We start from the raw sequence: 19,749 nt of genomic DNA, 5'->3' as shown, positions 1-19,749 counted from the left end.
TCATTCTTTCATGTACCCGGATCAGTCGTCCTGGCCCCTTTGCAGAGAAACAGCCCCAAAGCATGATGTTTCCACCACCATGCTTTACAGTAGGTATGGTGTTTGATGATGCAACTCAGTATTCTTTTTCCTCCAAACACGACAAGTTGTGTTTCTACCAAACAGTTCCAGTTTGGTTTCATCAGACCATAGGACATTCTCCCAAAACTCCTCTGGATCATCCAAATGCTCTCTAGCAAACTTCAGATGGGCCCGGACATGTACTGGCTTAAGCAGTGGGACACATCTGGCACTGCAGGATCTGAGTCCATGGTGGCGTAGTGTGTTACTTATGGTAGGCCTTGTTACATTGGTCCCAGCTCTCTGCAGTTCATTCACTAGGCCCCCCCGCGTGGTTCTGGGATTTTTGCTCACCGTTCTTGTGATCATTCTGACCCCACGGGGTGGGATTTTGCATGGAGCCCCAGATCGAGGGAGATTATCAGTGGTCTTGTATGTCTTCCATTTTCTAATTATTGCTCCCACTGTTGATTTCTTCACTCCAAGCTGGTTGGCTATGGCAGATTCAGTCTTCCCAGCCTGGTGCAGGGCTACAATTTTGTTTCTGGTGTCCTTTGACAGCTCTTTGATCTTCACCATAGTGGAGTTTGGAGTCAGACTGTTTGAGGGTGTGCACAGGTGTCTTTTTATACTGATAACAAGTTTAAACAGGTGCCATTACTACAGGTAATGAGTGGAGGAAAGAGGAGACTCTTAAAGAAGAAGTTACAGGTCTGTGAAAGCCAGAAATCTTGATTGTTTGTTTCTGACCAAATACTTATTTTCCACCATAATATGCAAATAAAATGTTAAAAAAACAGACAATGTGATTTTCTGGATTTTTTTTTCTCAGTTTGTCTCCCATAGTTGAGGTCTACCTATGATGTAAATTACAGACGCCTCTCATCTTTTTAAGTGGTGGAACTTGCACTATTGCTGACTGACTAAATACTTTTTTGCCCCACTGTATAAGTATTAAGCTAATGAACAACAGTGATAAGCAGTTCTGCTGGAGATAGAGACATTTCTTACTTCTTGTGTGTCAGGCTATGTGCACACGTACAAGTTTTTTCGCGTTTTTTTGCGTTTTTTCGCGCTAAAAACGCTACAAAAACTCATTAAAAACACATACATTATGCATTCTATCATTTAGAATGCATTCTGCATGTTTTGTGCACATGGATGCGTTTTTTTCCGCGAAAAAAACGCATCGCGGTAAAAAAATGAGCATGTTCATTATTTTTGTAGATTTTCTGCGTTTTTCTATGCATTTGGGAAAAAACGCACCAAAAACGCGTCAAAACGCATCAAAATTGCGGTAAAATCGCGGTAAAAACGCATGCGGCTTTCTGGCAGAAATGTCAGGTTTTCTGCAAGAAATCCTGATGTGTGCACATACCCTCACTGTTCTCCACTGCCCTTATCTAATCTTATACTTGGTTAACCTCATGCTGCCCCAACCCCCCTACTTACAATGTATGAAACTGAAAGTGGAAATGTGTTCCAAATTCTTAGTAGTAAAGCTCCTCCTCTAGACTAGATGTTTGGTGTTCTTCTTTCAAGCATCTCACAGCTGCTACTCAGAAGAGGAAGACTGTAAGAAGTATTATCCTTTCAACAAACTTTGCATCAGTTAACTGTGAGTACATGAGGAATAACAATATTACTGACCACTATATCAGTTGTACGACCTGGTAATAATTTTGTACAATTGTTTTTATTAAAAACAATTGTCATTTGGATTGTGAATGCAGAATTAAAAACCTGAGAATGTCAAAGAAGCTTTCATTAAATCAGCTGTATTTGAACATTTCACTATCACTCAAGATAGAAAACATTATGTCTGTCAGTGTATGACAAATGATCCAGACGAAAACAAATGCTGTGAAGCCAAGATCAGTGCATATTCAGGCAAAGATAAAAATGCTCCTACCAGAGCTTCTAATCTAAAGAGACATTTACAGCGCTTTCATCCAGAAGTACTGAAAGCAGTGGATGAGAAAGACTGCATCCAAACCAATGAACCAGTGCCCAGCTCTTCCAGCCAAACTTTGCAGCCATCAGTTGCAAGATATTTTGTCAGTGACAAAGTTACTGTGACAATGACAGTAGATACATTTAAAAAAACAGATCATAGAGCTTGTTGTAAAGGATAGTGTGCCTATTTCATTATTTTCACGACCAGGTTTTATGTGTCTGAATGGGAAAATGGCCCACAAGCTTGGTGTTTCTCTGGAGAGAGAGAGTATTAGAAAATTAGTAATCGAAGAAGCTTTTAAACAAAAGGAAGAACTTAAAAAAAACTCTCAAGGGACGCTTTCTGTTTCTTAAAATGGATGCCTGCACACGTCACAGAGTGAACTATTTTGCCATCAATGTCCGATTTGTTTGTAACAAAAATGAAATAGTTACCAAGACATTGGCAGTAAAAGACACCAAAGCTCATCACACCAGTGAGTTTCTCCAGGTCTTGGTGGAAAAGGTTCTGCAAGACTATGAACTTAAAAAAGAGCAAGTTCTTTCTGTCGTAACTGACAATGCTTCAAATATGATAAGTACTATTAAGCTAATGAATGAGAGTAATGATGGTGATCAGCAGCTAGAAGAACATTCTGGGTCCACAGACACAGAAATGTTTGAAATAGAGGAACACAGTATTTTAACTGAGGAGCAAACTGAAGTTGCTTCAGATGAACAGCAACATGATAGTTTAGATGATCTTGTTGAAACTGTGTCAATAAGTTCTCAGTGGTTGATACCTTTTAATGGCCAACTGAAAAGATGGTAATAAATTGCAAGCTTTCGAGACTACATACGTCATGGGTGATAAACAGTTATGTCCATAAATATTGGGCCAATTCTTAGATAAGGATTGTTTTATTGTCCTGTGACAGCGACATTTTTTTCCTATCTAAATGCAAAAAGGAGAATCTAATTCCCAAACACAGGACAATAAAACAATCCTTATCTAAGAATTGGCCCAATATTTATGGACGTAACTGTTTATCACCCATGGTAATTCTGCTTCATGTCACCTGGCTTATCCATGTTTTTTTTTTTCCTTTTTTTTTCTTCTATACTATGTTGTGCATAAATATGTGATTCTTCAGAATTTGTTTTAGTCTGTGCCTGATGAAGAGACGTATGTAGTCTCGAAAGCTTGCAATTTATTACCATCTTTTCAGTTGGCCATTAAAAGGTATCAACCGCTGAGGACTCTCAATTCTAAATATTTTTCTATCTACTGGCTAACACGGTACCAAGATATATTTCTTTCCTGTATCAATACGTTCTTTCATTCATCACATGCGCTGTGTTGTGCATACGCTACAGCTGGCTATAAGAGACAGTCTGCAAGAAGGACATGCTGCTGCACTGATTGGCAAGGTGACAAAATTGGCTACTGTTGCCAGAACTGTTGTGAATTCTGTGGCAGAGCTCCCTCCTGTGGTCACAAGCGGTACTTCGGCTGATTCTCTCTGGGAGCTTCCGTTTGTGGAGGAAACTGGTACTGCTGCTTCTGAGTTTCCTCCCTCAGGTGATCTGGTGAGGTCGATAGGTGCTTCTCTACTTAACCCCACCTAATGCTTTGATTCATGCTTCCTGTCAATGATCCAGTGTTGGACTTGTGTTTCTCTGGATCATTCCTGTGGCCTGCTGCTCTGCATAGCTAAGTGCTTCTTTGCTATTTGTTGCTATTTTTTCTGTCCAGCTTGTCTATTTGTTTTGCTGGAAGCTCTGGGACGCAAAGGGTGTACCTCCGTGCCGTTAGTTCGGTACGGAGGGTCTTTTTGCCCCTTTGCGTGGTTTTCTTTAGGGTTTTGTGTAGACCGCAAAGTTATCTTTCCTATCCTCGTTCTGTCTAGAATATCAGGCCTCACTTTGCTGAATCTATTTCATCCCTATGTTTGTCTTTTCATCTTACTCACAGTCATTATATGTGGGGGGCTGCCTTTTCCTTTGGGGTATTTCTCTGAGGCAAGGTAGGCTTATTTTTTCTATCTTCAGGTTAGTTAGTTTCTCAGGCTGTGCCGAGATGCATAGGGAGCGTTAGGCGCAATCCACGGCTGCCTCTAGTTGTGTTTGGAGAGGATCAGGGATTGCGGTCTGCAGAGTTCCCACGTCTCAGAGCTCGTTCTATTATTTTGGGTTATTGTCAGATCACTGTATGTGCTCTGACCTCCATGTCCATAGTGATACTGAATTGCCTATCATAACAGTACAGGAAGCCAAAAGTACTAATGATTCTCAATAGAGGGAAAAAAGAAGTTCTGAGACCATTTTTTTTTCTTGGCTTTGTGTTTTGTCTTTTTTTTCCCCTAGACATTTGGGTGGTTCAGTACACAGGTGTAGCGATGGACATTAGAAGTCTGTCTTCATTTGTGGATCAGCTCTCGGCAAGAGTACAAAAGATTCAAGACACTATTGATCAGAAATCTATGTTAGAACCAAGAATTCCTATTCCTGATTTGTTTTTTGGAGATAGAACTAAGTTTCTGAGTTTCAAAAATAATTGTAAGTTATTTCTGGCCTTGAAACCTCGTTCCTCTGGTGATCCAGTTCAACAGGTTTTGATTATTATTTCTTTTTTGCGCGGCGACCCTCAGGACTGGGCATTTTCTCTTGCGCCAGGAGATCCTGCATTAAGTAATATCAATGCGTTTTTCCTGGCGCTCGGATTGCTGTACGATGAGCCTAATTCAGTGGATCAGGCAGAAAAGAATTTGCTGGCTCTTTGTCAGGGTCAGGATGAGATAGAGGTATATTGCCAGAAATTTAGAAAATGGTCAGTGCTCACTCAATGGAATGAATCTGCGCTGGCAGCTATGTTCAGAAAGGGTCTCTCTGAAGCCCTTAAGGATGTCATGGTGGGATTTCCTATGCCTGCTGGTTTGAATGAGTCTATGTCTTTGGCTATTCAGATCGGTCGACGCTTGCGTGAGCGTAAATCTGTGCACCATTTGGCGGTATTACCTGAGCTTAAACCTGAGCCTATGCAGTGCGATAGGACTTTGACCAAAGTTGAACGGCAAGAACACAGACGTCTGAATGGGCTGTGTTTCTACTGTGGTGATTCCACTCATGCTATCTCTGATTGTCCTAAGCGCACTAAGCGGTTCGCTAGGTCTGCCACCATTGGTACGGTACAGTCAAAATTTCTTCTGTCCGTTACCTTGATCTGCTCTTTGTCATCATATTCTGTCATGGCGTTTGTGGATTCAGGCGCTGCTCTGAATTTGATGGACTTGGAATATGCTAAGCGTTGTGGGTTTTTCTTGGAGCCCTTGCAGTGTCCTATTCCATTGAGAGGAATTGATGCTACGCCTTTGGCCAAGAATAAGCCTCAATACTGGACCCAGCTGACCATGTGCATGGCTCCTGCACATCAGGAGGATATTCGCTTTCTGGTGTTGCATAATCTGCATGATGTGGTCGTGTTGGGGTTGCCATGGCTACAAGCCCATAATCCAGTATTGGATTGGAAATCCATGTCGGTGTCCAGCTGCGGTTGTCAGGGGGTACATGGTGATGTTCCATTTCTGTCAATTTCGTCATCCACCCCTTCTGAGGTTCCAGAGTTCTTGTCTGATTACCGGGATGTATTTGATGAGCCCAAGTCCGATGCCCTACCTCATAGGGATTGTGATTGTGCTATCAATTTGATTCCTGGTGGTAAATTCCCAAAAGGTCGACTGTTTAATTTATCCGTGCCTGAGCACACCGCTATGCGCAGTTATGTGAAGGAATCCCTGGAGAAGGGGCATATTCGCCCGTCATCATCGCCATTAGGAGCAGGGTTCTTTTTTGTAGCCAAAAAGGATGGTTCGCTGAGACCTTGTATAGATTATCGCCTTCTTAATAAGATCACTGTTAAATTTCAGTACCCCTTGCCTTTGTTATCTGATTTGTTTGCTCGGATTAAGGGGGCTAGTTGGTTCACCAAGATTGATCTTCGTGGTGCGTATAATCTGGTGCGAATCAGGCGAGGCGATGAATGGAAAACTGCATTTAATACGCCCGAGGGTCATTTTGAGTATCTAGTGATGCCATTCGGACTTGCCAATGCTCCATCAGTGTTTCAGTCCTTAATGCATGACATCTTCCGAGAGTACCTGGATAAATTCCTGATTGTGTACTTGGATGACATTTTGATCTTCTCGGATGATTGGGAGTCTCATGTGAAACAGGTCAGAACGGTTTTTCAGGTCCTGCGTGCTAATTCTTTGTTTGTGAAGGAATCAAAGTGTCTCTTTGGTGTGCAGAAGGTTTCATTTTTGGGGTTCATCTTTTCCCCTTCTACTATCGAGATGAATCCTGTTAAGGTCCAAGCCATCCATGATTGGACTCAGCCGACATCTCTGAAAAGTCTGCAAAAGTTCCTGGGCTTTGCTAATTTTTATCGTCGCTTCATCTGCAATTTTTCTAGTATTGCCAAACCATTGACCGATTTGACCAAGAAGGGTGCTGATTTGGTCAATTGGTCTTCTGCTGCTGTGGAAGCTTTTCAAGACATGAAGCGTCGTTTTTCTTCTGCCCCTGTCTTGTGTCAGCCTGATGTTTCTCTTCCGTTCCAGGTCGAGGTTGATGCTTCTGAGATTGGAGCAGGGGCTGTTTTGTCGCAGAGAGGTTCTGATTGTTCAGTGATGAAACCATGCGCTTTTTTTTCCAGGAAGTTTTCGCCTGCTGAGCGGAATTATGATGTGGGCAACCGAGAGTTGCTGGCCATGAAGTGGGAATTCGAGGAGTGGCGTCATTGGCTTGAAGGAGCTAAGGATCGCGTGGTGGTATTGACTGATCATAAGAACCTGACTTATCTCGAGTCTGCTAAGTGTTTGAATCCTAGACAGGCTCGTTGGTCGCTGTTTTTCGCCCGTTTTGACTTTGTGATTTCGTACCTTCCGGGCTCTAAAAATGTGAAGGCGGATGCTCTGTCTAGGAGTTTTGTGCCCGACTCTCCGGGTTTATCTGAGCCGGCGGGTATCCTCAAGGAAGGAGTAATTGTGTCTGCCATCTCCCCTGATTTGCGGCGGGTGCTGCAAAAATTTCAGGCTAATAAACCTGATCGTTGTCCAGCGGAGAAACTGTTTGTCCCGGATAGGTGGACAAATAAAGTGATCTCTGAGGTTCATTGTTCGGTGTTGGCTGGTCATCCTGGAATCTTTGGTACCAGAGAGTTAGTGGCTAGATCCTTTTGGTGGCCATCTCTGTCGCGGGATGTGCGTTCTTTTGTGCAGTCCTGTGGGATTTGTGCTCGGGCTAAGCCCTGCTGTTCTCGTGCCAGTGGGTTGCTTTTGCCCTTGCCGGTCCCGAAGAGACCTTGGACACATATCTCTATGGATTTTATTTCAGATCTTCCCGTCTCTCAAAAGATGTCAGTCATTTGGGTGGTCTGTGATCGCTTTTCTAAGATGGTCCATCTGGTACCCTTGTCCAAGTTGCCTTCCTCCTCTGATTTGGTGCCATTGTTCTTTCAGCATGTGGTTCGTTTGCATGGCATTCCAGAGAATATCGTTTCTGACAGAGGTTCCCAGTTTGTTTCGAGGTTTTGGCGAGCCTTTTGTGGTAGGATGGGCATTGACTTGTCTTTTTCCTCGGCTTTTCATCCTCAGACTAATGGCCAGACCGAATGAACCAATCAGTCCTTAGAAACCTATCTGAGATGCTTTGTTTCTGCCGATCAGGATGACTGGGTGTCCTTTTTGCCTTTGGCTGAGTTCGCCCTTAATAATCGGGCCAGCTCGGCTACCTTGGTTTCGCCATTTTTCTGCAATTCTGGGTTCCATCCTCGTTTCTCTTCAGGACAGGTTGAGTCTTCGGACTGTCCTGGTGTGGATACTGTGGTGGACAGGTTGCAGCAGATTTGGACTCATGTAGTGGACAATTTGACCTTGTCCCAGGAGAAGGCTCAACGTTTCGCTAATCGCAGACGCCGTGTGGGTCCCCGACTTCGTGTTGGGGATCTGGTTTGGTTATCTTCTCGTCATATTCCTATGAAGGTTTCCTCTCCGAAGTTTAAACCTCGTTTCATTGGTCCTTATAGGATTTCTGAGGTTATTAATCCTGTGTCTTTTCGTCTGACCCTCCCAGATTCTTTTTTCATACATAACGTCTTCCATAGGTCATTGTTGCGGAGATACGTGGCACCTATGGTTCCATCTGTTGACCCTCCTGCCCCGGTTTTGGTGGAGGGGGAATTGGAGTATATTGTGAAGAAGATTTTGGATTCTCGTGTTTCAAGACGGAAACTCCAGTATCTGGTTAAATGGAAGGGTTATGCTCAGGAGGATAATTCCTGGGTTTTTGCCTCTGATGTCCATGCTCCCGATCTTGTTCGTGCCTTTCATGTGGCTCATCCTGGTCGGCCTGGGAGCTCTGGTGAGGGTTCGGTGACCCCTCCTCAAGGGGGGGGTACTGTTGTGAATTCTGTGGCAGAGCTCCCTCCTGTGGTCACAAGCAGTACTTCGGCTGATTCTCTCAGGGAGCTTCCGTTTGTGGAGGAAACTGGTACTGCTGCTTCTGAGTTTCCTCCCTCAGGTGATCTGGTGAGGTCGTTAGGTGCTTCTCTACTTAACCCCACCTAATGCTTTGATTCATGCTTCCTGTCAATGTTCCAGTGTTGGACTTGTGTTTCCCTGGATCATTCCTGTGGCCTGCTGCTCTGCATAGCTAAGTGCTTCTTTGCTATTTGTTGCTATTTTTTCTGTCCAGCTTGTCTATTTGTTTTGCTGGAAGCTCTGGGACGCAAAGGGTGTACCTCCGTGCCGTTAGTTCGGTACGGAGGGTCTTTTTGCCCCTTTGCGTGGTTTTCTTTAGGGTTTTGTGTAGTCCGCAAAGTTATCTTTCCTATCCTCTTTCTGTCTAGAATATCGGGCCTCACTTTGCTGAATCTATTTCATCCCTACGTTTGTCTTTTCATCTTACTCACAGTCATTATATGTGGGGGGCTGCCTTTTCCTTTGGGGTATTTCTCTGAGGCAAGGTAGGCTTATTTTTTCTATCTTCAGGTTAGTTAGTTTCTCAGGCTGTGCCGAGTTGCATAGGGAGCATTAGGCGCAATCCACGGCTGCCTCTAGTTGTGTTTGGAGAGGATCAGGGATTGCGGTCTGCAGAGTTCCCACGTCTCAGAGCTCGTTCTATTATTTTGGGTTATTGTTAGATCACTGTATGTGCTCTGAGCTCCATGTCCATAGTGATACTGAATTGCCTATCATAACACAGAACCCCTAAAGTTGACTCAATTTTGAAGAGACGTGCTGGAAAAGGGGCAATTATTGATAAAGCCACACGATGGGCAGTACTCACTTAATGATTCAGCGCTTGGTTGAACTGAAAACCTTTCTTGTAGACATGGCTAACCCTCAACTGATGCTAAATGAAAGTCAGTGGAATCAGGTGACTGAGCTGGAAAAATTGCTAGAGCACCCATTTACGGTGACTAAAAAGTTACAAGCAGAGGACTTAACTCCAGGTATTTTCTTAAAGGAGTGGAAGAAACTGATGTTTCGCCTGTCCCAAAGAGGAGGGTTAATTGCAAGTGGCATTGCTACATCAATGAAACGGAGAGAGGAGCTACTATTACAAAATAACATTCTTTTGGCAGCTGTTTATGAAGACCCAATGCATCGGATTCTTCTAGATGATCAACAGCTAACTAAAGGAAAAGAAGCTCTGCTTGATAGCAGTAAGGATGAAAGGGTTGCAGAACAGTCAGGAGGAACAAGAAGAATTTGGTCGTCCTACCACATCTTCACCCTCATCAACTGATGAAGAATTTAATTTCGAAAAATATTTGGATCACAAGGACCGTGCAAAGCGTTCCCGCATAGAAGAATAATCCCCATCAAAGAACACAGCCAGTACATTCCAGCAGAATTTTTCATGTGCACTAAAAGAAATTGAGAAATTTGACCGTTCATCAAAAATAACAGTGCAACAAGCGATTCCTCTGTATCCTGACATTGTCAGAGATGTTGCCCGAGTGGTTACTGCTTTGCCACCAACCCAAGTTAGTGTAGAGAGGTTGTTCTCTGCTCTCAAAATAATTAGATCAGATTTGAGGGCATCCATGAAGGAGGATCTGACAGAGGCAATACTTTTTCTGAGGACAAATTTATAGATTTCTTCTTATTAACTGCATAACAGTGTTTATTGCATATTTACTTACAAGAGTTTAGAAAAGTTTATAAAAGTTATTTGCTATATTCTAATTGTATTCTAATAAATATAGTTTTTGCTCTAAGAGGCCTGATTACTTATATGATGGTGAGAAACTGAATAAGCCCGATGTTAATATTTGACAACAGTAAATTTATTCTTACGAATTGGCCATTTATGAAGGAGTCGGAGCCGGAATCGGAGCCGATAAAATCCAGGAGTCGGAGTCGCAACTGTGGCTTACCGACTCCACAGCCCTGGTGCACACGTGTTTCATTCACTTCTATCAAACTTGTAAACTCTGTATATGGAGAGAAGATGGCAGGACCAAAGTAGATACCAAAAGTTTTATTGTATTTCCTGAAAATGTGGTCTTTCAGCTACACTTTAGCCTTTATCAAGCAAGCACAAGATAGCTGTTCCCTCAGTGCCCCAGAAGTTAATATAGTAGCAATTATAGATTTGTGCTAATGCAGTAGCGTAGTACCTGGTACATGTGTTATAGAGGTGGAACTTGACTTGGGAGCTATGGTAAGCACTTCTAATACCGACTTTGTCTTCCATGACTGCATCAATAATTATTACTTTTTCTGGCGGTGTTAGCATTTGAATAGAGAAATGGATAGGTGTACTTTGTTTTATGTGTGTAGTTATTGATCTTCCTAATTTCTTGCAGCAGAAGGAAATATCAGGAAACCTAGAAGAAGTATTTGAAGATATCCTGGAAGAGCGACGTAATTCAAGTGATCTCCGATATGCTATGAAGAGTTTTACACCAGTTGTTTATAAGAATCTTACTCCATGTACTTCAAGTGCCCTTAAGTCTTTTGTTATGGATTCTGAAAATCTGCAGCACATCGTTAAACAGGTGGGCAGCTTAAACATGTTTGCAGAACCACATTCTTGAGGATACTACCTGTATCTCCCCTTATAATCACAGTGCATCATTTCTTCAATTTCTTTTTCATTTCAGTCAATGCTGAACAGTGATTGGTTGCTATGGAGTGAAAGACAGTTTTTCAGTTATACAGTTCTCAGGACTGTTTTCCACTGAGAAGTATATTAGTAGATTAATGTACTGTATTAACCTTTTCACTCCAACAAACAATTTTCCATATTCATTCTGCCACTTTGCTTACTGGAAAACGTGCAAACAATTAAATTGCGGTGAGATTGCCAAAAAAGTGCAACCCACAATGTTGTTTGTTTATATATATATATATATATATATATATATATATATATATATATATATATATATATATATATATATATACTGTATATATATATATATACTGTATATATATATATATATATACTGTATATATATATATATATATATATATATATATATATATATATATATATATAGTAAAACTGATCTGGCAATATGATTCCCCAGGTCAGTATAAGTATGCAGATACCAAACTTGTATAGTTTTTTTTTTATTTAAGGGCCGACAAAATAAATCATTATAATAGACTAGATGGTGGCCCGATTCTAACGCATCGGGTATTCTAGAATATGTATGTATATAGCAGCCACATAGTATATAGCACAGGCCACGACATATTCTTGAATACCTGATGCGTTAATACAGGCCACGCAGTATATAACACAGCCCACATAGTATAGTATATATCAGCCATGTAGTATATAACGCAGCCCATGCAGTATATAACATTGCCCACATAGTATATGACACTGCCCACATAGTATATAGCAGCCATCTATATATATAATTGTCTAAGGGGTACTTCCATCTTTCTGTCCTCAACTTCTGTAACGGAAATCCCACGTCGCTGATTTGTCTCGGCAGCTGCCTGTCATGGCTGCCGCGACCAATCAGCGACGGGCACAGTCCGATTAGTCCCTCCCTACTCCCCTGCAGTCAGTGCCCGGCGCCCACTCGATAATCGGGTATTCTAGAATATGCATGTCCACGTAGTATATTGCCCAGTCACGTAGTATATTGCCCAGTCACGCAGTGTATTGCACAGCCCACGTAGTATATTGCCCAGCCGCGTAGTATATTGGCCAGTCACGTAGTATATTGCACAGCCCACGTAGTCTATTGCCCAGTCACGTAGTATATTGCCCAGTTACGTAGTATATTGCCCAGTTACGTAGTATATTGCCCAGCCATGTAGTATATTGCCCAGTTACGTAGTATATTGCCCAGTCACGTAGTATATTGCACAGCGATGGAGTATACAGCACAGGGCCACGTAGTATATTGCCCAGCCACGTAGTATACTGCCCAATCACGTGGTATATTGCCCAGCCACGTAGTATATTGCCCAGTTACGTAGTATATTGCCCAGCCATGTAGTATATTGCCCAGTTACGTAGTATATTGCCCAGTCACGTAGTATATTGCACAGCGACGGAGTATACAGCACAGGGCCACATAGTATATTGGCCAGTCACGTAGTATACTGCCCAGTCACGTAGTATATTGCCCAGCCACGTAGTATATTGCCCAGTCACGTAGTATATTGCCCAGTAACGTAGTATATTGCACAGCGACGGAGTATACAGCACAGAGCCATGTAGTGTATTGCCCACCCACGTAGTATACTGCCCAGTCATGTAGTATATTGCCAAGCCACGTAGTATATTGGCCAGTCACATAGTATACTGCCCAGTCACGTAGTATATTGCCCAGTCACGTAGTATATTGCACAGCGATGCAGTATACAGCACAGAGCCACGTAGTATATTGCCCAGCCACGTAGTATGTTGCCCAGCCACGTAATATATTGCCCAGCCATGTAGTATATTGCCCAGCCACGTAGTATACTGCCCAATCACGTAGTATATTGCCCAGTCACGTAGTATATTGCCCAGTTACGTAGTACATTGCCCAGCCATGTAGTATATTGCCCAGTTACGTAGTATATTGCCCAGTCACGTAGTATATTGCACAGCGACGGAGTATACAGCACAGGGCCACATAGTATATTGGCCAGTCACGTAGTATACTGCCCAGTCACGTAGTATATTGCCCAGCCACGTAGTATATTGCCCAGTCACGTAGTATATTGCCCAGTCACGTAGTATATTGCCCAGTAACGTAGTATATTGCACAGCGACGGAGTATACAGCACAAAGCCATGTAGTATATTGCCCACCCACGTAGTATACTGCCCAGTCATGTAGTATATTGCCAAGCCACGTAGTATATTGGCCAGTCACGTAGTATACTGCCCAGTCACGTAGTATATTGCCCAGTCACATAGTATATTGCACAGCGACGCAGTATACAGCACAGAGCCACGTAGTATATTGCCCAGCCACGTAGTATGTTGCCCAGCCACGTAATATATTGCCCAGCCATGTAGTATATTGCCCAGCCACGTAGTATTTTGCCCAGCCACGTAGTATATTGGCCAGTCACGTAGTATACTTCCCAGTCACGCAGTATATTGCCCAGTCACGTAGCATATTGCACAGCGACAGAGTATACAGCACAGAGCCACGTAGTATATTGCCCAGCCACATAGTATATTGCCTAGCCACGTAGTATATTGCCCAGCCATGTAGTATATTGCACAGCGACAGAGTATACAGCACAGAGACACATAGTATAGAGACTTAAAATAAAAAATAAACATATACTCACCTTCCGAAGGCCCGTTGAAGTCATGTTATACTCACCATCCGCTGCCTTTCCCGCTCCTCGGGACGCTCCGGTGACCGCTCCATTGCAAGTGACAGCGTCCGGTCCCAGGGCTGGTATGAGCGCAGGACCTGTGATGACGTCACGGTCACATGGACCGTGACGTCATGGCATGTCCTTGTCGCATACAATCCTTGCCACCGGAATTTGCCGCTTGCATGGAGCGGTCACCGGAGCGTCGCGAGGAGCGGGAAAGGCGGCGGATGGTGAGTATAGCAGGTTTTTTGTTTTTTTTATTATTTTTAACATGACATTTTTACTATTGATGCTGCATAGGCAGCATCAATAGTAAATCGTTGGGGACACAGGGTTAATAGCAGCGGTAACGGAGTGCGTTACACCGCGGCCTGTTACCGCTGGCATTAACTCTGTGTGAGCGGTGACTGGAGGGCATTATGGAGCGGGCGCCGGGCACTGACTTCCGGGGAGTAGGGGAGGGACTAATCGGACTGTGCCCATCACTGTTTGGTCGCGGCAGCCATGACAGGCAGCTGCCGAGACCAATCAGCGACGCAGGATTTCCGTTACGGAAGTTGAGGACAGAAAGACGGAAGTACCCCTTAGACAATCTATAATATAACGGTGGGAGCGTCACTCTGTCCGAAGCCTTTATAGACTGCGTGTTAGGAGTCGAGTTTCCTCTGCTGCACAGCGGGAATCTCGATCCGTGTCTGCTGCGGTCTCCCATTCGGTATCGGCCGCAGTGGGCTCTGCTCAGCGAAGACGTCGCTCCCAGCGTCTCGCTGGGGCTGATTCGGTGCATAGGGTCACTACTGCCTTTTCTGGCTTTCCTATGGTACCCTGCACTGATCTGCGGCCAGCGAGCCTCTCTGGGACTAAGTCCTTGTTTACTCACACTGAGCATGCCCAGGGCAGGGTCTCCCATTGGAGGTCGAGGGCCACATGTTCGGTCACATGCTCAGGTGCTGCAGTACATTCCATTGGTCCTTCTGGAAGGTCCTGAAAGGGCAAAACATGCTCAGGTACTGCAGCACTTTCCATTGGTCCTTCTGGAAGGTCCTGAAAGGGAAAAAACTTCAGTAGCAGCTTCCTGTGCTGCAACTATATAAACTGCGCATGACCGCACGGCCATGCGCTAGTATTGTCTTATGTTATGTGCTTTGCGCCAGTGTGGTCACATGTATGTGTGTTCAGGGACCCGGCTGAAATCAGCCCCTAGAATGCTGGCTCCTCCAGCGAGGAGATTGAGTCTGAGTGTATTCAGGGACCCGGCTGAAATAAGCCCCTAGAATGCTGGCTCCTCCGGCGAGGAGTTTTGTGTGTTTGTGTGACCACTGACTGCTCTCTGTTTGGGCAGTTAGCCTGTGCCTCTGTGGAGTCTAACAGGGCACAGTGCTTTCCTTTCACGGCTACTCAGTGAATTAACTGAGTTAGTCTATACCGCCATATAGCTCCGCCGTTTGCTAGCAGCAGGTACTCCTGCACGGTGGACCCCGGGCTGCGAACGCACCAATATCAATAAACATCTCTATTTACTCGGTGCGTTCCGCTAGCCCTAACAGAATACTAGCGCCAGGGTCTGGCTAGTAAATGGCGGACATTCAGCAATCTTTGCGGTATATCCAGCAGCTGGAGGGTAGGTTGGCGGCTCTCAAGAGCTCAACCTCAGCTGTGGATGTTACCGCAGTTGCTGTACAGGCTGCTAGCGTGGCTGCAGCAACCTTGTCCACTGCCACCCCTGTTCCGACGTTATCTCGCCTCCCGCTGCCAGAAAAATTTTCTGGAAATAGCAAAACTTGTAGGGGATTCGTGAGTCAGTGCTCTATTCACCTCGAGCTCCTGGCTGCACGTTTTCCTACAGAGCGGGCTAAGGTGGGATTTATTGTGTCTCTTTTGTCGGACAGGGCGTTGGAGTGGGCTACGGCGCTGTGGGAGCGTGGTGATCATGTGGTGCAGAGTGCTCTGTTCCTGAGCACTCTGAAAAAGGTCTTTTTAGGACCTCAAGTCACCCATGACACAGCGCTCCAACTACTGGCATTAACTCAGGGTGAGTCCTTGGTCAGCCATTTTTCCGTCCGCTTCCGTACTTTAGCTTCCGAGCTGGAGTGGTCGGATAAAGCCCTTATCCCCATATTTTGGAGGGGCCTGGCTGACCACATTAAGGACGCTCTGGCCACTAGGGAGATTCCTGCCACATTGGAGGAGTTAATAACTGTCTCTACTCGTATTGACCTCCGTTTTAACGAGCGGAGGTTGGAGCGAGCCCAGTGTAGGCAGAGGTTTCGGCTGGCTCCCACCTTCGCCAAACCTTTGGAATCTCCAGTCCAGGCATCCGAGTCACATGAGGCCTTAGAGGTGACACGAGCGGGATCCAAGTTTCAGTCTGCCCGTGCACATAAGGTCCGTCATGTTTGCCAGCAGTCAGGACACCTTGCCTCCAAGGGTCCTCAGCGGTCGGGGAAACGTCAGCGTCTAGTGGCAGTTGGAGGAGGTACACTAGACACGGCGACATTTGCCTCAAAGTTGTCCTTCAAGGGGACAATTACCATAGGCCCATCCACTCTTATGGTCGAGCTATGCGTGGATTCTGGGGCAGAGGGTAACTTTATGTCTTCCGCTTTTGCCCAGCGTCACGCAATACCCTTGGTGATGCTCGCCATGCCAGTAACCGTTCGAGTGGTAAATGGATCAACACTACCTTCACAGATTACCCACCAAACCATTCCTTTCACGCTATCTGTGTCTCCATCACATCAGGAGATAATCTCCCTATTAGTCATTCCTGAGGGAATTGATGAGGTCCTGTTGGGGATACCATGGCTTCGCTACTATTGTCCTCATATTGAGTGGTCCTCTGGGAGAATTTTGGGATGGAGTAAATCCTGCGAGGGTAGATGTCTGAGGGAGTGCGTTCAGGTTGCTACTACACAGGTACCCGCAGATCTTTCCTCTCTCCCCAAGCACTATTGGCCCTATGCAGACGTGTTCTCCAAAAGAGCTGCGGAGACCCTTCCACCTCACCGCCCCTATGACTGTCCTATTGACCTCTTGCCTGGTGCTGAGCCTCCCCGGGGTCGTGTCTATCCGTTATCTCTCCCGGAGACGGAGGCAATGTCCCAGTACATCCAGGAGAATCTGGCAAGAGGATTCATTAGGAAGTCAGTGTCACCGGCAGAGGCAGGGTTCTTCTTCGTACAGAAGAAGACTGGAGACTTACGTCCATGCATAGACTACAGGGGTCTTAACGCCATCACCGTTAAGAACAAGTACCCACTACCCCTGATATCTGAGCTGTTTGATAGGCTACGGGGAGCGAGGGTATTTACAAAGTTAGATCTGCGGGGTGCTTACAACCTGATTCGCATCCGTGAGGGGGATGAATGGAAGACGGCTTTTAACACCAGGGATGGGCACTATGAATATCTGGTGATGCCCTTCGGGCTCTGTAATGCCCCAGCCGTTTTCCAAGACTTTGTGAACGACATCTTCCGGGATATGCTCACCACCTCGGTCGTAGTCTATCTGGATGATATTCTCATCTTCTCTCCAGATATTGACTCCCATCGGAGAGATGTTTGCAAAGTCTTCGACCTCTTACGGGCAAACTCCCTCTACGCCAAGTTGGAGAAGTGTGTGTTTGAGCAGGAGTCCTTGCCTTTCCTTGGGTATATCATCTCTGCCCAGGGTTTGGCTATGGATCCTGCCAAGCTACAGGCTGTAATGGACTGGCAGGAACCCCATTCTCTTAAAGCGGTGCAGCGCTTTATGGGGTTCATTAATTACTATCGCCAGTTCATTCCACACTTCTCAACTTTGGTAGCTCCCTTGGTTGCCCTCACCAAGAAGGGAGCAAATCCCAAGTTGTGGTCAGAGGAGGTCTCCAAAGCCTTTCTCTCGATCAAGTCACACTTCGCTACCGCTCCCATCCTACATCGCCCCGATGTTGATAAGCCATTTATCTTGGAGGTGGATACCTCATCCGTTGGTGCTGGAGCAGTCCTTTTCCAAAAGGATGCTCAAGGTCGGAAGCATCCTTGCTTCTTCTTCTCCAAGACCTTCACACCAGCGGAGAGGAATTATTCCATCGGGGACAGGGAGTTGCTGGCCATGAAGTTGGCTTTTTCGGAGTGGAGACATCTCTTGGAGGGAGCTCGCTTTCCCTTCCAAGTCTTCACTGACCACAAGAACTTGGTGTATCTGCAAACGGCCCAGCGGCTGAATTCTCGCCAGGCTAGATGGTCCCTGTTCTTCTCCCGGTTCCATTTTACTCTCCATTTCCTTTCCGGGGAGAAGAACGTTCGTGCTGACGCTCTCTCCCGCTCCGTGGTGTCATCGGAGGAGGAGGAGGAGGAGCCTCGGCTTATTGTCCCTTCTGAGAGCCTGAGAACTGTAGCTCCGGTTTCGCTAGAGTCTGTGCCCCCGGGCAAGACTTTCGTACCAGCTAACTTGCAACCGGAGGTTCTCTCTTGGGCTCACTCCTCCAGAGTGGGTGGGCATTTTGGGACCAAGAGGACATCTGAGCTTCTGGCGAGAACATACTGGTGGCCGCATATGGCCCGAGATGTCAAGGACTATATTCAGGTGTGCGTTTCTTGCGCCCAGAATCGGTCTCCTCGGCAACGGCCTGCTGGGTTGCTTTACCCTCTACCGGTGGCAGGCAGGCCCTGTGAGATGGTCGGGATGGACTTTGTGGTGGGTCTACCCAAGTCGCGTGGCTGCTCCATTATTTGGGTTGTCACCGACCATTTCTCCAAGATGGTGCATTTGGTGCCGCTTCCTCGGTTACCCTCAGCACGGGCCTTGGCGGTGTTGTTCATTAAACACGTTTTCCGATTGCATGGTATGCCTGATAAGATTGTCAGCGATCAGGGTCCCCAGTTCGCATCTCGGTTTTGGAGAGAGCTCTGCCGTTTACTCAGCATAGAGTTAAACCTCTCCTCTGCATACCATCCTGAGACGAATGGGTTGGTGGAGAGAACCAACCAGACTCTGGTGACATATTTGCGACATTTCGTCTCTGCTAGGCAGGATGATTGGGCATCTTTGCTACCTTGGGCGGAATTTGCCCTGAACAACGCCGTAGCCGATTCCACTGGTCAAACTCCTTTTCTCCTTAATTACGGCCAGCATCCGCGTGTCCCTGTGCCCATGCCCGTGTCATCCACCGATTCTAGGGTGGCAGACTGGGCGGTGGAGGCACGTGACATCTGGGACCGCACACAGGATGCCATCCGGGCCTCCAAGGAGAGAATGAGGGTTTCAGCTGATACACACCGGCGCCCCGCTCCGGTCTTTGCTCCTGGCGACTTAGTGTGGCTCTCCGCCCGTAACATCAGGCTGCGAGTTGAGTCCACTAAGTTTGCTCCTCGCTACATTGGCCCGTTTAAGGTTCTGGAACAGGTCAACCCTGTGGTCTACCGTTTGGCTATTCCTCCACGCCTTGGTATCACCGATACTTTCCACGTTTCCCTCTTAAAGCCCGTTCATTTGTCCCGGTTTTCCGAGTCATCTGCTGGGACATCGGGTTCATCCACGGATGAGTTTGAGGTGAATGCTATTGTGGGGTGCAAGGTGGTACGTGGCAAGAAATTTTATCTGGTGGACTGGAAGGGTCACGGCCCAGAGGATAGAACCTGGGAGCCTGTGGAGCACATTCGGGCTCCGCTGCTTATCGCAGCTTTTGAGCGTAGTGAGGCTCAAGGAGGGGGGGGCCCTAGGAGGGGGGGTAATGTTAGGAGTCGAGTTTCCTCTGCTGCACAGGGGGAATCTCGATCCGTGTCTGCTGCGGTCTCCCATTCGGTATCGGCCGCGGTGGGCTCTGCTCAGCGGAGACGTCGCTCCCAGCGTCTCGCTGGGGCTGATTCGGAGCATAGGGTCACTACTGCCTTTTCTGGCTTTCCTATGGTACCCTG

General features: G+C 46.0%; 1 protein-coding gene across 2 annotated transcripts in view; it reads left to right on the top strand.

The window, feature by feature from the left end:
- LOC138681618 (dihydroxyacetone phosphate acyltransferase-like) overlaps nucleotides 1-19,749 on the top strand; it is a 258,128-nt gene that overhangs the window by 24,349 nt on the left and 214,030 nt on the right. Inside the window, exon 2 of one of the 2 annotated variants that reach the window (XM_069769275.1) lies at nucleotides 10,871-11,062. In XM_069769275.1, coding sequence (XP_069625376.1) covers nucleotides 10,871-11,062 — 192 coding nt within the window. The remainder of the gene's footprint in view (nucleotides 1-10,870; nucleotides 11,063-19,749) is intronic. The other variant, XM_069769276.1, reaches the window with a different exon arrangement.

The sequence above is a fragment of the Ranitomeya imitator genome, chromosome 5, assembly GCF_032444005.1.
Source record: "Ranitomeya imitator isolate aRanImi1 chromosome 5, aRanImi1.pri, whole genome shotgun sequence".
Classification (NCBI taxonomy): Eukaryota; Metazoa; Chordata; class Amphibia; order Anura; family Dendrobatidae; genus Ranitomeya; species Ranitomeya imitator.
Note: the sequence above shows the minus strand (reverse complement) of the source record. Positions and strands in the feature narration are given on the sequence as shown.